Here is a 17,728-nt window from a genome sequence, read left to right as displayed (position 1 = left end):
AGTACCTTGTTGAATAGAACACCCTGGGGCACACCTGTTACCTGCTGAATATGAGCCTGGCCTGGACTGTGAATCTGCTTCTTCAGCAAGTTCCTGATGTGCTTCTGATGGTAACCCAGATGCAAAACCGTGGGCCTGTTTTGTGGCTGAGTCTAGAAACTGAGATACTTAGAGGCCACTAGGAGGGAGTGAGAATAGCTAGTGGAGACATCATGCTTAGGATGCTTCCTAGGTACAGGAAGTCTTTCTCTGATCCCTCTTTCTAAAAGACGCGGCTGTGTTGAAAGCACTTGTCTTTGGCAAGCACAACAGAAGCAAAGGAACTAGAACTGGCTGTAGGCATCACAGGCTTTTGGAAGTTAGGATGAACTGTGAGACCCTCAGGTAGCGAGAGTAAAGACCTTCTGCAACCAAGAGGCATAATAACTAGTGAGGCAGAGGGTATAGGAGAGTGGGATGGGGTTCTCAGGGGGCTGCCACCACTCCATTTGAGTATCACCATCTCGAAAAGCAGCCCCCATATTCTTAAGTGTTGGATAGAAGCTGACTTACTTTCTTTCTTTCTTTCTTTCTTTCTTTCTTTCTTTCTTTCTTTCTTTCTTTCTTTCTTTCTTTCTTTCTTTCTTTCTTTTTGTGCCAGGGATTGAATCCAATGGTGCTTAACCACTGAGCCACATCCCCAGCATTTTATTTTTTATTTTTGTTTAATTTTCGAGACAGGGTCTCACTAAGTGGCTTAGGGCCTCCCTATGTTCCTAAAGCTGGCTGCCTCAGCCTCCCAAGCTGCTGGGATTACAGGCATGCACCACCATGCCCAGCAAAACTGGAAATCTTTAGTGTTGAATATCAAATTTTAAAATGATTAAGGATTCTATTTCTCCCCAAACTCTGCCCAGATCTAACAAAGCATGCCTGTGGGCGAGGTCTGCCCAGTGTGTGGCCATTTGGAGCATCTGCTCCAGTCTAGGCGAGCTCTTTATTCTGCAGATAAAGAAAACAGGCAGAAAGAAATGAGGTGACTCACCTAAGTTCTTAGAGACAGCCAAGGAGATGACTGAAAGATCCGTCTGGGTCTTTAGTGCTTCTAGCCCAGAGCTCTTCCCAGGGGTCTCTGGTTTGGCCGGGAGTAGAGCACAGTTAATCCTTCATGCTTTTCAGACATGTCCCTTAAAGTGGATGGGAGTGATGTGGTGGGGAGGGATGTTTGGGCTGCTTCCAGGAATATGGACTGCAAAGTTGTCATTGGTCTGTCTCTGAGAAAGCAGGCATGTGTAGTTACTAACAAAGATGCTCTCAGAAATAGCAGCTGTGAGGCAGTAAGAGAAAAGAGATTGAGCAGAGGGAGAATCTGAACTGCTGTGTAGTTGCAAATAAGGCTTCAACAGATCCTTCAGGGAGGACCAGTTCCTCAGAACCGTCTGGCTGTTGCACCCCCAACATCAGCTAGTTCTTGGATGTGAGGTTTCCTGGGAAGGGCTTGACCTTGAGCAAGGTGTCTATCTTTGGCAGAAGCTATTCTCCAATAGGAGGCAGTTGTGCATCATCTGCAGCCAACACACCTGGCTATAGGGGTCTGGGGTTGGGGAAATTTAGGGAATGGTCAGACTGCCTGGTCCCAAGAGGGGCTGTGGGTGGCACACTGTGGCAACCTCTATAAGTCTCATGAAAATTCCCATTTGCTTTAAAAATGAATTCAAATGTGTATTGTACTCTGTAGCATAGACTTATTAGTTATTAAAAGTGTTGTGGAGTCCTCACCCTGAAGGGAAGTGGTAGCTACTGGGAATCTTGCTATACTGATTCCTGTGACTTCTCAGACCCACCAAGCCACTGCCAGATTCCACATGTGAGAAGCCTCATTTCTCTCCGCATCATTTTCTTTCAGATACAAAATTGACATGCAGGGATTGGGAGGCCTGCAGAGATCCTGTAACTTGTAAAGTGAGAGCAAGGTGTGAGCCGGTCCACCTGGCCTGGAGCACTTCTGCTTCTCCTTGCTGCTCATTCACCACAAAAGGGCATGAAATGACTGGGAGCCCAGTGCTCCTTCAGTGGGTGTGAGGGATCATATGAAGAAACCCAGTGATAGTTTAAAGAGCAAATGGATTTTAAAGAATCATTACAATAAGCTGCCTTTCTTTGCTAACAGGAAAGAATACAAAAACAAAAAACCCAGACCTTCAAACAGTTACTGTGACAGTTTCTGGAAATTCAAGATACTTCATCTATCTTCCCAGGAGCTGGACTTTTGTTTCATGTTGCAGCAAGTGTCAAAAGCAGAGGGAGCAGTTATGGGTAACAGGGTGGCAGGTTAGACTCTGCTGACTCCTCTGTGGGCCTCAGCGTTTCTGCAGAGGCCTTTGAGTGTGTGTGAGCACACATGTGCACATGCATGTATGTCTATGTGCACACACATATATGTGCATTGTGTGTGCATGTATTGGGGTGATGAGAGTTGTGTAGGACCCTCATGTAAATATATTAAGGATTATCAGTGTTTCTGATCATGTGTCCTGGATTGATTTTAGAGAAGGAAAAATATCATTATATTTTATTATATATATTATACTATATATTATTATATATACTATATTATATATTGTATATTATGTATTATATATAATTATATATTAAATCCATTATATATTAAATATACATTAAATATAAAACGATGTTTTATATAATATTATTATATATTATATAATTATATTGTATATATTATATATAACATTATATATAAAACATTGTTATTTACATACATTTATATACACACAATGCTAAATTGTTTCTTAAATATGGAAAACTATGGCATCTAGAATTTTTTTTAATAGCTCAGTTTCCCTTTTATTCATAATTTTGAGGGACCTCATTTACCTCCTGCATGACTAACTCAGCTAGATGAGGGGTCTGGAGAGTTCTGGGCAGGAAAGGTCAAAACATGCATACCACCTGTGGGACCACCTGTGTTCTAGCAGGTACAGCTGCCCCCTAGTGGCCTGAGGAGGCTGTTGAAGAAGAAGAAGAATGTCAACTCATTTAGGGGCATTTGGGAATCAGCCCCCAAAGCCATACAGATTCTTCTTTGTGAGATGCAGAAATGCAGTTTGTTCCTGAGATAATTCCTTCACCGTCTTCTAATTCTGTTTCTTTTTTTTTCTCCTGGGTTCCCACAGTTGCATGGAATCTGCTGAAGGAAAGAGAATAATACAAAAATATGAAGATATGCTCTCATTGCTGGAAAAGTAAGCAGCAGCTTTGGGGATCACATGTTTCTGCAAATTGCACACCCTCCCCCCACACAGGGCCTTTTGCTAGCTCTGAAATGTCACTGTGTTTTATGTTGTAGCTACAATGTGTATGAGTACAGTATTTCTGGGTTAATGCACAGGGTCTCCGGGGAATGCTGCTGTATTCTATACACAAATACTTTTCCCGTGTAGATTTCCTTGGAGTAGAAACCCTGCAGAGCTAGAAAGAGTGGGGTGCCACTCATGGCACTCCCAGGAGGGCCCTGGAATATCACAGCCACTGCTCACTAAGCGGAATGCAATAGTTCATGCTGCACAGAGAGGAAATAAACTCCACAACACTTTTAATAACTAATAAGTCTATACTGCAGAGTACAATACACATTTGAATTCATTTTTAAAGAATGTATATAAACATATGTAAATAATAAAAATACTTCCTGCATCCTTCTTATGGAGAAAGCATCAGAATAAAACTTTTATAGAGGTTCATAGTTGATCTTGCTTTAAAAGCTAAGTCTTTGGGGGGTGCAATGGCTAGAAACAGCCCCTGGTCTCATCTTTCCCCCTCTGCCTTTTGCTCTTTCTCCTGATTTGGGAGAGTAGGAAGATAGACATTATGATTCTGATCCTGATTTTTCTTAGCACTGTATTACACAAATCAATTGATTGTACGTCCACCTGCCAGGGACCCACACTCTACCCCTTTTACCTCCAAAATAGCTTCAAGCATCTCCACTCCTCTTTGTTCCCACCTTCAGCATCTTCACAAGAGACTGAACTTCCCTGGCCTGAACTGACGCAGCAGCTTTCTAACAGTTCTCCTTGCCTCCAGATGAGTGCCCCTTAGTGCCCACACCATTTCCCAATCCCATAATATCATCACATCGCCCCCTCAGCCAGAGACCTTTCAGTAATTCCCATCATCTCCTTAACCTGATGTGAAAAGCCCTCCATGATGTGGCCTTTGCCCTCCTCTCACCATATCCAGCCTCAAACATGCAATCTACTCCTTGTCCCCAGTACACAGTCATGTCCCCTACCCTTCAGCCATGCATTGCTTTTATCAGGAATGTTCTCTCCCCCTTCATTGTGCCACCTCTGATCATTCCCTGATGTGCTCCTTTTCTCTCTGTAGTCCTCTGCCTGTGACATTAGATGCCTGATGCAATGCACGATTCTCCAGGGTTGTACTCACTATGTTATATTACAGCGATCTGTTTATCTGTGTTCTTCACGATTGGTCTCATTACCATTGTTTATTCCCCAAGCCCACACCTAGTAGATGTTTGGTCAACATGTAATGACGGAATGATGAATGTCCATGAGCTGCTCAAAGATTAGTGTGAAACCTAATGTTACCTGGACCTTCTTCCAACATGTACTGAGACTAATCATAACTTCCCATATCCCCCTGAAAAGAGCACGTGGAATGTTTCTATGTTCCTCTGATTGAAGCTGAGTCACCATTCAAAATCACTAGTTTTATGCAGGAACTGACCCAGCATGGCCTGATCAGTGATTAATAGTTTCTTCAGTTCGTGTTTTGGAGAATGTCCAAAAGCTGGGGAGCTGGGAGGGTGTGTAAGAGGTGGCTGTTGTCTCTGATGATTGCAGATATGAGACAAGACTGTATGAGGACTGGTGTCGTACAGTAGCAGAGAAGTCACAGTACAATCTTTCCAGACCACTTTTGCAACGTGACCCAGAGACGAAGCAGATCACTGTCAACTTTAACCCACAGGTCAGCTGAGAGGCAATAACTTCCTTTTGAGTTCCTGGAGAGTTTCATTTAACTCTACTAATGAAAGGCAAAAAGGTATAAAAATATGCAAAAATTGCTCAAAAGAATAGACACCCTGGATTTCTTGGGGGGGGGGTGAATCTTAGGGTGTAATTGTTTCTTAAGTCATCAATGTTCATGTTTTTCTCTAGAGCTGATCAACATATTTGCTTTGATTTTACATAATAAGATACATGGACATGAGTCGCTTATGACATACTTTCTGAGAAATGCATTACTAGGCAAATTTGTCATTGTGCATCACAGGGTGTAGTAATACAAGCTAAGACAGCTATGACATCACTAGGCAATAGGACCACTGTTGTATATGTGGTCTGAGACATCATCTGAGACATTGTTGACTGTTGACATTTCATGGCTCATAAATGTATTGCAAAATATCACTGATGGTTTGGTACCAAACATTCAAACCCTACTTGGAATTCTTATAGCATGTGAAGGCCACTGACTAAATGCTGAAGGCTTCAACAATTGTATTTTAAGACTTAGTTTCCACCTCAAAGAACCCACATACAGGTGGGATCCAGAGTCTTAGCACGCAAAATCTATCTTTATTAGATAGCATATGATAAATTTCTAAAAAGTAACTTTAGGGGGAAAATGGGATTAGTGATTCTCAGATTAGGATAATTTTGTCCACTTGAAATCATTTTGTTTTGTTAGATTTGGAGGGAGTATCAATGGCATCTAATGAGCTGACCCCAGAGATGCTGCTAAACTTCCTATGATGCTCAGGATGGTGCCCCACAACCAAGAGTTACTTGTCCCTAAAGTGTCAATTGTGCTGAATTTGGGCATCTCTGATCTATATGGTTAGGAGGGTGGAAACTAGAAACCACAGAAAGCTTAATGCTGGAGAAAATAATAACTAGGAAGTGCATCACTCAGATATCTATCTGTCTGTCTGTCTATCTATCTATCTATCTATCTATCTGTCTATCTATCTGTAGCAGTTTGCTGAGCAGGCACCTACTTCTGTCTTGGTGGCACATTCCCTGGTAATGCACTTGATTTAGTCAGCTTTTTCACCACTATGATCAAAAGAACTGACAAGGACAATTAGAGGAAGAAAAGTTTATACTCGGGGCTCACAGTTTCAGAGGTTTCAGTCCATAGATAGTCAGCTCCATTCCTCAGGGCTTGAGGTGAGGCAGAACATCATGGTTCAATAATGTGGCAGAGGAAAGCCGGTCAGGACATGGCCACCAAGAAGCACAGGTTGGTTAGGGGAGTGCTGTCCTCACCAGGACAAAATATGAACCCCAAAGGCACACCCACCTACTACCTGCCTACAGTTACCGCCCAGTTAATCCCTAGCAGAAGATTAAAGTTAAAGCTTTATTGATACTGATTAGGTTAAAGCTTTCAAAATCCAATAATGTCACCTTTAAACTTTCTTTCATTTTCTCACACATGAGCTTTTGGGAGATCCCTCATATCTAAACCATCACGGCACTATAGACAGAGCCGAAAAGCAGGATGCATGTATAGCAGGTACTGGGGCCTTTCGATGTATTTGTAAGCAATAGAAGGGAGAGGATGGAGAAAAGAAAGGAAGTGGGAGAGAGGAAACAAATACCTAAACTACAATAGGAGTTGAGAAGGGGCAGCCAGCAGCATAACAAACTAAAGAACTGTAGTCACCCTTGACATCCCTCTAGGGTAGCCATAGCTTTGCTACTTTCTAAGAATGAGCAGTAATGCACTTACGTGATTAGAGATCTGCCCTTCTGGGTACAGACTGAGAATTGTCTAGGTTATTTTTTTTTTAATTTATGTAAAGTATATTTAAAATTTTATATGTCCAATTATTGTTATTTAAATTACTTTCCAGTTTCATCAGTCTGTATTTTATTGAATGTAGGATCCACATTTGTTTTTACATATTTATATCCCTAAAGTTGACAAATGTTTGTAGTTTAATAGTGGTAATTCTTTTTTTCTTCAGTTGGACATAAACTAATAGTGAATTTTCTAACCCTTGACTTCTGAAGTTAGATAAAACTTGCTATAATAAGCATCCCTAGTTATTGTCATATACATTCTTAATTATTTCTTTAGGATAAATGCCTAGAAGTAGAACTGCTATGCTATAGGATATTCATATTTTGTGACTTTTCATGTATATTATCCACCTGTTTTTCAGAAAGATGGTAGTCAGTTATTCTCCTGCCAACAAGATAGCTTCCATTCCCTACAATAGTTTCCAGACTGTAGAACTACAAACAAAAACAAATCTCAATTTTTAAAATTTTAATTTGTCTGATGACTAATAGTCTTGTATTCATTGGCCACTTGCATTTTTTTTTTCTATGAATCGTGTGTCCATTGGCCCAATTTCTGGTGGAAGTGCCCCCCCCTTTTCTTGTGAATTTGTTAGAAAAATTGGGAAATACTTTTTAAATATTAAAAAACCCTAAAAAAATTCAAATAGTTTTTTGCCAGTTTGTCATTTTAGTCTGTGTTGGGTATTTTCTACAAATCAATTTTTGTGTTTCACTTTGTGGTTTTATGTTTGGAATGGTCTCCTCTACCTCAATATCATATCACACTATTTTCTTTTAATTTTTTTATTTCACTTTTTTTAACACTTGTTTTTAATATCCATCTTGAGCTCATTTCAAAGTAAACCAGGAGACTTGAGTTCATTTTCCCTCCGAATGGGTATGATTTGTCTTCATTCTGCCTAAGACTAGCTGGTCAAAAATGAAGAGCCATAGGAAGAGAAACTAGGAGCTGGGATGTCTTTTTTTTTTCTCTTTTTCTTTCTTTCTTTGCTTTTCTTTTTTTTTTTTTTTTTCGTCTTTTTTGGTATCAGGGATTGAACTCAGGGACACTCTACCAATGAGCCAATCCCCAGCCCTATTTTGTATTTTATTTAGAGACAGAGTCTCACTGAGTTTCTTAGTGCCTTGCTGTTACTGAAGCTGGCTTTGAACTCACGATCCTCCTGCTTCAGCTTCCTAAGCCACTGGGATTATAGGTGTGTGTGTCATGGTACCTGGCTGGGATGTCTTTCTATGAGGCAGAAGTGGGGAGAACTGTGACTTTGTGTCTGCTTTGTCACCTATTCCTGTACATCACCAGTCCTTGTAGGTTCAGATAGAAACACACTGATAAATAGACAAGGGCAAAGAGGGTGCCCAGAATCACACTATTTTCTGTCAAGGTCTTTCTGGATTTTCTTTAGACCATGTCTACTTGGCTTTTCATTTCTTCGGTTGCCTATAAACTCAGGGGCTCCACAGAAGTTCAGAGAGGCCTGGATGATTTGTGTTTCTTGACCTTTTAATATATTAAAACACAAAGAAATGCCAGCACAGGGTTACAGACATTGTGAAATATTCCAAATGATGCTATTTAACAATTAAACTTGGATCAAGTGCTTCTCTCAGTCTCATCAGTGTCTCTCAGTGACTGATGATCTCCTCTGGAGAGAGTGCCGGAAGTCTACATTTGAGGCTTTTTGCATGCATACGGGTGGCCGAACCAGCTGATCCTCCTCCTTCAGGCCAGCAGCCCTCAGTGGAACTGGCTTGTCCAGCAGCCAAGTGCAGCCAAGTGTCCCCACACTACCAAAGGCAGAGCTCTCCCCTGCTGTTCCTGGATTCCCTCTTCCTGGTCTTGTTTGTGATTTACATATCTGGGTAAATCTTGCTGCTTTCTGAGTCATCTACCTTCTGCCTAATACTTGATTTTCCTTCTCTGAGACTAGATTTAAGGAACTCACAGGAATTGAGGTTAAAAAAAAAAAAGAGGCCCAGAAGGTCTTTGGGTCCCTAGGGATGTTCCAATCCTTGACGGATGTGACAGCTCTCTCACACTCAGGCAGTCCTGAACGATAACTACTGGTGTTGATTCTTTCCTCCAGCTGATTTCAGTGCTGAAGGAGATGAGCTATCTGGAGTCCAGAGAGACAAAGCACCTCCCCGAGACAGCAGCAGCCATGTTCTCCTCCAGGGAATTCTATCGGCAACTCGTGGCCAACTTGGAGTTGGTGGCAAATTGGTACAACAAGGTTATGACAACTCTGCTAGAGGTGGAATTTCCATTAGTGGAGAAGGAGCTGCAAACCATTGATCTCCAGCTGAAAGCTGCACAGGAGACTCTAAACTGGAAAACAGAAGGTAATGGCACCGCCTGCAGTCTAAAAAGAAGCATTAGGATTCTGGGGTCTAATAACGTTAATAGAACCTCAAATCATTCCCTGGCAATCTGATTTGGTTAGGAAACCCAAGTCTGTCTAGCTGTGTAGAGAAGCAAAGAGGGTTGGTATTTCTCTTCTTTCTCCTCTTGGGATATGACTGGTCAATTTAAAAAGCTTCATTTACTTAAGATGCACCATGATCTCTAGCATATGCATGGCATTCCATAAACGAGAGCTGTTAACTATATTTGTCATCATTGTTGGGTTTTCTTAACTAGATTGCAAACTTCTTAAAGAGGTCACTGTGCATTTACTTCTTTACTGTCCCCCAATTCAATTCAGTAAATTTTCATTTGATTGGTTAACACATTCAGGGGACTATGTGCAGGGAGATATGACATGAGCTATATGGGACCGTTCTCTACCCTCAAAGAGCTCATCTGTAGTGAAGACAAAAGGCATATGTAGAACCCAAATCAAACAAACCTGTCCACCTGTCCATGATTTAAAAAAAAAAAAAAACACCATCCTAGGGTTAAAAGTAACAAGTCTTATATGTAATTTTGTATAACAATGAGGGTCTAGCAGAATAAAACAGTCACTAATATGGCAGTATATAAAAATGTGATGTGTAACCGATGTGATTCTGCAATCTGTATTTGGGGTAAAAATGGGAGTTCATAACCCACTTGATTCTAATGTATGAAATATGATTTGTCAAGAGCTTTGTAATTTTGTGAACAACCAATAAAAAAAAAGTAACAAGTCACAGGGGAAGGAGATTAATTCAAATAAGGGTCCTCAGAAAAGTTAAAATTTGAAAATCCTGGAATATTAAACAATTTAGGACTTTATTCAATATATAAGAGGGAATGACATTTTCAACCTTGAATGCATTAAAAGTACTAAAAAAATTGATTAATCCAAATAAAGTCATCATGTTTCACTGATACTAATTGTAAATTACATTTCTGGGCAAATGTACCAGCTGTTGAGTGTGGTAGGCGTCACTTCTGTTTGCCTTCCTCTGTAGTCAGGATTATGGTAAGAATTGGTTTGTTAATACAATTTGGAAGAAAAATATTCTGATGATAATGAAGTAACCTGGACAGAAAATTCTCATAAAACCTGCAAGCATTAAATCCTTATCTCTCATAATGAGTAGCCCTTCACTGTAAGGTGCTTCGTTTAATTATATTTCTTTTGGGGAGCAGGCATTTGGGATTATGTCATTCAAATCACCAACAGTATTCATGATCTTGAACAAAGAATTCAGAAAACAAAAGACAATGTGGAAGAGATTCAAAGCATCATGAAAACATGGGTGGCTCCAATATTTAAGAGAAAAGATGGGAAAAAGGAATGCCTTCTATCTCTGGATGATCAGCGTGATCGAGTGGAAAAATATTACAGTCTCATCAAAGAATCTGGCATTAAGATTCACGCCCTTGTTCAGGTAATAACCAGCCTCTCAGACCCACGTCCTGAGACTAGAGGGAAAGCACCAAGATACATGTGTGAATGCAAAAAAAGTGCTTTGGAAATTAGAATGATCAGTAGAGATTGTGTCTTCTGCAGTCAAGAATAAAAGTTCATACTGAGAGCAAACTAAGGGAAGCTAATAGGGACAATGAAGAGTCACATCCTGATGTCAGTGTGTCAAAATTAACACCATGTAGTGGTGACACCACTTAGTCGTCACATGACTTCAGTCTCACACCCAACCCCAAGGGTATAAAAGGAGATGCCAAGGGCAGAATCCTGAATTATCTGCTGCACCAACCACCCTTGTTCCCAACTCACCCCTGCAACCTGGTGTGGTCCTCCGGCAACATTCTTATAATTAGCTCTATAGAGCCCTGAGGCATGAAAGGGTACCAGGCATCCTTAACTCTATTCAAAAAGAGGAAAAACTGCTGAGTATAGCATTCCCTGCAATAAGGCTTGTCCCTGCATTGTGACCAAGGCGACTTCATGTCCCATCATCAAAAACCAAAGCTTCATTGTAAACAATGGGAAAGGATAATGTGACCAGCTCCACTTCTACTGGAGTAGCCATAAAACCGTGTCTACAGGTTGACAGATGCCCGAAGTCAGGAATGAATCTGCAGTTATTATGTATGGCTTATCTGTGGTTTGAAGCACAGTAAGATTGGCCAGCCTTAAGCACTAATGATGACTGGAGTTAGGTGATGGAAATCATTACCTAAATTTTGCCTTTGAAATCCTCAACTTGAATTATATTTAACCCCTCTGCCTCCATAGTCAGCAATTCGGTATCTAGTTTTGAACCTATGCATCCACTTTTCATTCATTTTTCTTCCTTCCCTCTATCAGTCCAGCCATCCATCCATCCACCCACACATACATCCTCTGTGTTTCCAAAAATGTCAGTTATGTGCTGATTTGCTCAGTGTACATATATTCCAGTATGTGTGTGTGTGTGTGTGTGTATACACACACACACACACACACACACACATATTCCTGTCTAAAGTGTCTATTTACATTACATCTTTTACACGTTTTAATAATGTTGTTAGTTCGAGGAATCCTTTATGGCTACATATCTTTTGTCAGATATGTATATTGTGAATATTTTCTCCAAATTTGTCCCTTCTGCATTTTCTTACTGGTGTATTCTGATGAGAAATAATTTCAAATTTTGATGTAATCTAATTTACCCTCTTCCCTCCCTCATCCTTTAAGTCCTAAGAAAACTGCCTATCCCAAGTTTGCCACAATGTTCTTCTAGATTTTCTTTTAGAAGATTTATAGTTTTAGCTTTTACATTTAATATTATGATCTGTCATGAGTTAATATTTATTTTTGAGGTGACATGGGAATTGAGCTTGTTGTTTTGCATATGAATAGCCAATTTTGTCAGACAATTTTTTGAAAACACTTTTCCCTATTAAATTTTTGGAATCTATGTTGAAAACCAATTAACTACTTAAAATACCCATACACATTTTGTGTGTGTGTGTGTGTGTGTGTGTTGTCAGTTGGTATATAAAATACCAATATAAAATTGTTTACTAACAATACCACTCTTTCTTGATTATTATATTATTGATAAGTGTTAAAACCAGGTACAATATGTCCTCCAACTTAGTTTTTCTTTTCAATGGTTTTATCTTCTAGGTTCTTTGCATATGCACATAAATTTTAAATTCAGCTTGCCAATTTCTAGAAAAAAAAATTGGTTTTTATTGGAATTGTATCAAATCTGTAAATTAATAACAATCCATGAACCTGGCATGTCTCTTCACTAAGGTCTCTCTAATTGTTTTCTGCAATGCTCTATAGTTTCTTCAACATTTTCTATTAAGTTTATCACTAAGTGTTTTCTGTTTTGGAGTGCTACTGTAAATGGAATCATTTGTTGATTTTTGTTTTCCAACTACTATTAGCTAGTATATAAAAGTATAATTGATTTTTTCATGTTGATAATGTGTTTATGACCATTCTAAAGTTATTAAATGCTGTAGCTATGCTATAGATTTCTTATGATTATCTGTGTAAATAGTCATGTCACTTGCAAATGGAAACAAGTTTCCTTCTTTTTTTTCTAAGCTTTATGTAATTTACTTCTTTTTATTGCCTGATTGCTCTGGCTATGATCTCCAGTACTATGCTGAAGTGGTGAGAGTGAACATTTAGATATTCTTCCCTCATTTTCAATAATCTGGAGAAGCATTTAATAATTCACCACTAAGTATAAAAATTTGCTGTAAGGTTTTTGTGGCTATTCATTATCAGAATCAGGAAGTTCACTGTCTGTTCTTGCTTGGCTCAAAGGTTATGTCATGATTAGATGGTGAGTTTTATTGATGATCTTTCTGCACCTTCCAAGGTGGTTGCATAAATTCCCCCTTTATTCTCTTGATGGGTGTATTGATTTTTTAAATGTTAGATCGACCTTGCATTTCTTAAATAAACCCAGTTGGACATGTTTTGTTATCCTTTACATATTTTATGAAATTTGACTTGTTAATTTTCAAGAATTTTTGTTCTTATGTTTTTGAATGGTATTGATATTGATTGTTCTTTTGATGTTTTATCTAGTTTTGGTGTCAAGATGCTAGTAGCCTTATAAAATGCATAATATTTCCTTGGTCATTTTCTGAAAATTTTATAGAAGGCTGATCTTATCTTTGCCTTATGTTTGATAGAATTCACCAGAGAATACTTCTGGACATGGAGTTGGCTTCTGGGGGAAGTATTTGATGATGATTTTTGGGGGGAGGTGGTAGATAAAAGATAGTTTTGATAGATTTTTGCATATCACCCTTTTTCAGTTTTTCAAGTTTTTTTTCTCAGCAAATTTGTTTATTTTATCTATGTTATCAATTTGGTGGCAAAAATCATTCATAATTATTTCTTATTATCATTATGTGATTATAGTTTCGACAGGAATGATTTCTCTGTTTTTTTCTTGAATTTTATCAATCTTTTCAAAGAACCAAATCTTGTCTTTATTAGCGTTCTCTACTGGTCTTTATATTTTCTAATTCACCTATTTCTATTTTTTGTAATTACCTTCTAATTTTAGAATAAATTCCTTATCTTTTTTCTTGCCTCTTAGGGTACAAACTTAGGTTATTGATATTCAGCCTTTCTTTCTTTCTTTCTTTCTTTCTTTCTTTCTTTCTTTCTTTCTTTCTTTCTTTCTACTGTAGGAATTTGATGATATTAATTTCCTTTTTTGGGGGGGGTGTCTTACTTCTTCAACTTAATAGTCATGTAGAAGTGTGTTGTTTAATTTCCTCATTTTCAAGGCCTCTCCAGCTATATTAGTGAGATAGATATCTAATTTCATTATGGTCAGAGAATATGTTCCATGAGATTTTAGTTTTTTTGGAATTAATTGAGACTTGTTGCACAACCTCAAATATGGTCTATCTTTATGAATATTTCTTGGGCACTTTACAATAATGTGTATTCTTCTGTTGTTGGGTATAGTGTTTTATAAACATAAGCTCAAAGCAATTTTTATTGTTATGATATTACTAAAGGTGGAGTATTGAAATCTCCACCTATGGTTGTGGATCTATCTACTTAATTCTTTAGTTATATCAAAATTTTTATCACAAGTTTAAAACTCTGCTACTAGGTGCAAACACATTTGTTTCTGTTATAACTTCCTAATAAATTGACCATACCATCATGAAGTTCCCTTTTTATTTCTAATGATATTCCCTGGTCTTACAGTCTATTTTTTTCTGATCATAGTGTCACCTTTTGTTCCTAATTTCATTATTTATATTTTTTGCAGTACTCATCTTTCCCACTATTTTATATTCAAACTATTTGGGTTTTTTTTGTGTGGGTGTGTGCTAAAATTTCTTCGCCTTAGAGTCAGTGCATAGTAAAAACTTACTTTTTAGTCCAACAACTCTTACTTTTTCAGTTCAATAATAAGCATGTTAATTGAAATGTTTAGACTATTTACATTCAAATGCAAATATTGGTATATTAGAATTTCGTTCTATCATTTTGCTACTTGTTTTCTATTTGCACCATTTATATTTTGTTCCTCTGTTGTTCTGTGCCCACCTTCTTGTTGGCTAGATGTATACCTTTTAGTATTCTATTTTAATTTCTTCATTAGCATTGCAACTGTGCATTGTGGCATTGCATTTCTAGTGATTTTTCTAGGTTCCTATGTGCATCTTAAAGTTTTCCCAATCTGCTTAGAGTTTTGCTATAAAATTTAGAAAGTTTGCAACAGTATAGTTCAATTTAACCCTTCAGCCCATCTTTTGCACTACTATTGCATGACATCTGATATATATTTATAGATGTTAAATATGGCAGTATATTTAATATATACATTAAATCCCACAGTACAGCCTTATAATTTTGCATTAAAAATATTTTTAGTGTTTTTCATTTACCCACATCCTTGCCATTTGCAGGCTTGCTTTTCCTTTCTAGAGATTTGAATTGTCTTCTGGAGTTATTTCTCTTCTTCCTGAAGAAATTTTCTCAGTATTTCTTGAAGTTAGGGTCTGTTGATGGCCCATACTCTCAGTGTTCATATAAAAATGTCCTTATTTTACCTTTGTTTTTGAAAGATAGTTTCATTGGATATATAATTCTGTGTGGTTTTGTTTTCCTTTCATAAGTTATTCATTGTCCTCAACCCCCCAGTGTTTCTCATAAGAAGCCAGCCAGAATCTGTTTCTTTGTTCCTCTGTAGGTGATGTATTGCTTTTTCTCAGGATGCTTTTAATAGATTCCCATCTCTAATTTTTTTTTCATTTTGGCTATGATGTACATAAGTGGGTTTTCGTTGTACTCATCTTGCATGGAATTTGTAAGCCTTTCATCAAATTTGGGGAGTCTTTTGCTTGTTTGTTTTTACAAACAAGATGTTCTTGGCTGCTAGTTTTAAAAATCTACATTATTTCCTGAGTCTTTTTTAATGAAACAAATTTGTTTTTCTCTCACATAAAATAAGTCTAACCAGTGAGAATTTTAAGGTTGTTATGTCAGCTACAAATTCAACAACCTACCCAGATGATTTTTTAAGTGACTATTTTCTCCTTGGATTAAATGTTCTCTCTCTCTCTCTCTCTCTCTCTCTCTCTCTCTCTCTCTCTCTCTCTCTCTCATAGCTAGCAATTTTTTATTAGGCGCTAGGCATGTTGGATGCCATTCGAGAATCCGAATGTAATTTCCTTTAAAGAGTTTGGGTTTTTGCTTTGGTAGTCAGTTAACTTTCTGATAAATCTCCTTGATCCTGTTGAGGCTCACTTTTAAGCTTTTTGAGCAAAGGTCTACAGAGCACCTACTCTAGAATAGCACAGCTCTGATCCTAAATCACGAAGTCTCCACTTGAGTTCCTCAGATATCTGCAAGGTTTTTCATCATTCCTAATAGGACTCTAACATCGTTCAGCACTTTATGTCCTACATAATTTTCCTTCACATTAGGGCCTCCTGTAACAGTTTTCAGCCAGATCTTGCAATCTTGCCCTAAACATGTACAGCTTCTGCTGGGTTAAAGACTCAAGAGCACCCAGCCACCTCAATAACCCTAGCTCCAGTTTCTGTCTTCTCTATCAAGACAGATGTTCCAGTTGAGGTCCACTGTCCTCCATCATGGCTTGGAAAGTGCTTTCAGGTAGAAAGCCACATGGCTGTGAAGTTCATCTTGAGTATTTTCCTTCTCTCAAGGACTGCATCCCTGTAGTGACCAATACAAAGTACCCAAACAAGTATTTCTTGTATCATGTCCAGTTCTATAGTTGTTTGTGGCAGAAGGACAAATACAATCTCATTCTTACACCTTGGCCAAGACTAGAAACTTATTTATGCCAGCTTCACAGAAAATTCCAACACATTTGCTCCTTAGCCTAGTAAAGATTTGAAGTAATAAGTAAAGGTGAAAGGTATGTATAGCTATATTAACAGCTCAGTAACAAGAAGGCAGAACAATCATATAAGACCGTCATAAATTCTGAAAGTTATTTCAAGTAGAAGCACACATACACATCTTAACACTTACAAGCAACTGCATCGTGCTCTGCTATGATTTGCATAGTGATAGACTTTAAATCATTAAGAAAATATTAAATCTACTCAGGAAGGAAAGTTGTTGATAATACATCTTAAAAACTTTAGAATTGTGTCACTTAAAAGCAGGATCATAAGATTGTTTAAATCCAGGGGGATTTATAACATGGCAGTGTTTCCTGCAGGGGTAGGCATGAGTCATCCGGGAAAGTTACTTCTGTAACTTAGGTACTGCCTCCTCCAAAGATATCAGATAATTGGAGAGATGCTATAAAAAGTCTTAATGAAAATGATGAAAAGTAAATGGAATGTCTGTACTTGTCATTGCTTAGCATTTAAACTCCCTCTCCTTAATGTCCAAGTCTTGTTACCATGGTGATGTTGGGCATCCTCCAGATCAGGAGCTGCATAGGTGAAAGAGATGGAGAGAGAGAGAGAGAGAGAGAGAGAGAGAGAGAGAGAGAGAGAGAAGCAGGAAGGGAGGCATTTTTATGTTATATATTTTTATGTGTGTGTGTGTGTGTGTGTATGATGAAGGCTTTTAGTTAATATCAGAACTCAACTACAAAACATTGGAGCTCATTGTTAAAGATTATCCAGGAAGGCCTTTCCTTCTATGAACCTCAAATTTCTTTGAACTTTGAACCTAGAGCCCTCTACCCTTTGACCTCCTTCCTCTGCCTACCCTACCTCTCTCTGCTCTGATGTTCCTTCACAGATCATCGGCCATCTCTACAAAGCACACACTTCGCATCTATCAGAATTCCTTCTGAGAAGGTGACCTTTCTCAGGAACAGGAGGAGACCCATATTTCCTTCATGGAATGAATTTTGCATCCCTTTCAATCAATGGTCACATCCATGAGGCAAGAATGAATTCCATAGACATGCAATAGCCAATTCTTCATAGAAAGACTTTTTTTTTTTCCTCCAGGTGTTGTTTTCATTCCTATGAATGACGATTATGTCAGATATTTCATGCTATTAAACATGGTTTATATCTTTTT

The 17,728-nt window shown here is 38.2% G+C and overlaps 1 protein-coding gene across 2 annotated transcripts in view; it reads left to right on the top strand.

Annotated features, from left to right (window-relative positions):
• DNAH9 (dynein axonemal heavy chain 9) overlaps positions 1-17,728 on the top strand; it is a gene marked incomplete at both ends in the record, with an annotated part of 338,928 nt that overhangs the window by 39,404 nt on the left and 281,796 nt on the right. The window contains 4 exons of one of the 2 annotated variants that reach the window (XM_081272229.1): positions 3,174-3,242; positions 4,866-4,992; positions 8,924-9,179; positions 10,414-10,655. In XM_081272229.1, the coding sequence (XP_081128355.1) occupies positions 3,174-3,242; positions 4,866-4,992; positions 8,924-9,179; positions 10,414-10,655 (694 nt within the window). Of the gene's footprint in view, positions 1-3,173; positions 3,243-4,865; positions 4,993-8,923; positions 9,180-10,410; positions 10,656-17,728 lie in introns of both variants that reach the window. The other variant, XM_081272228.1, reaches the window with a different exon arrangement.

The sequence above is a fragment of the Spermophilus citellus genome (genome assembly GCF_964194105.1).
Source record: "Spermophilus citellus genome assembly, chromosome: 17".
Taxonomy (NCBI): domain Eukaryota; kingdom Metazoa; phylum Chordata; class Mammalia; order Rodentia; family Sciuridae; genus Spermophilus; species Spermophilus citellus.
This window is presented reverse-complemented; position numbering and strand designations above follow the sequence as displayed.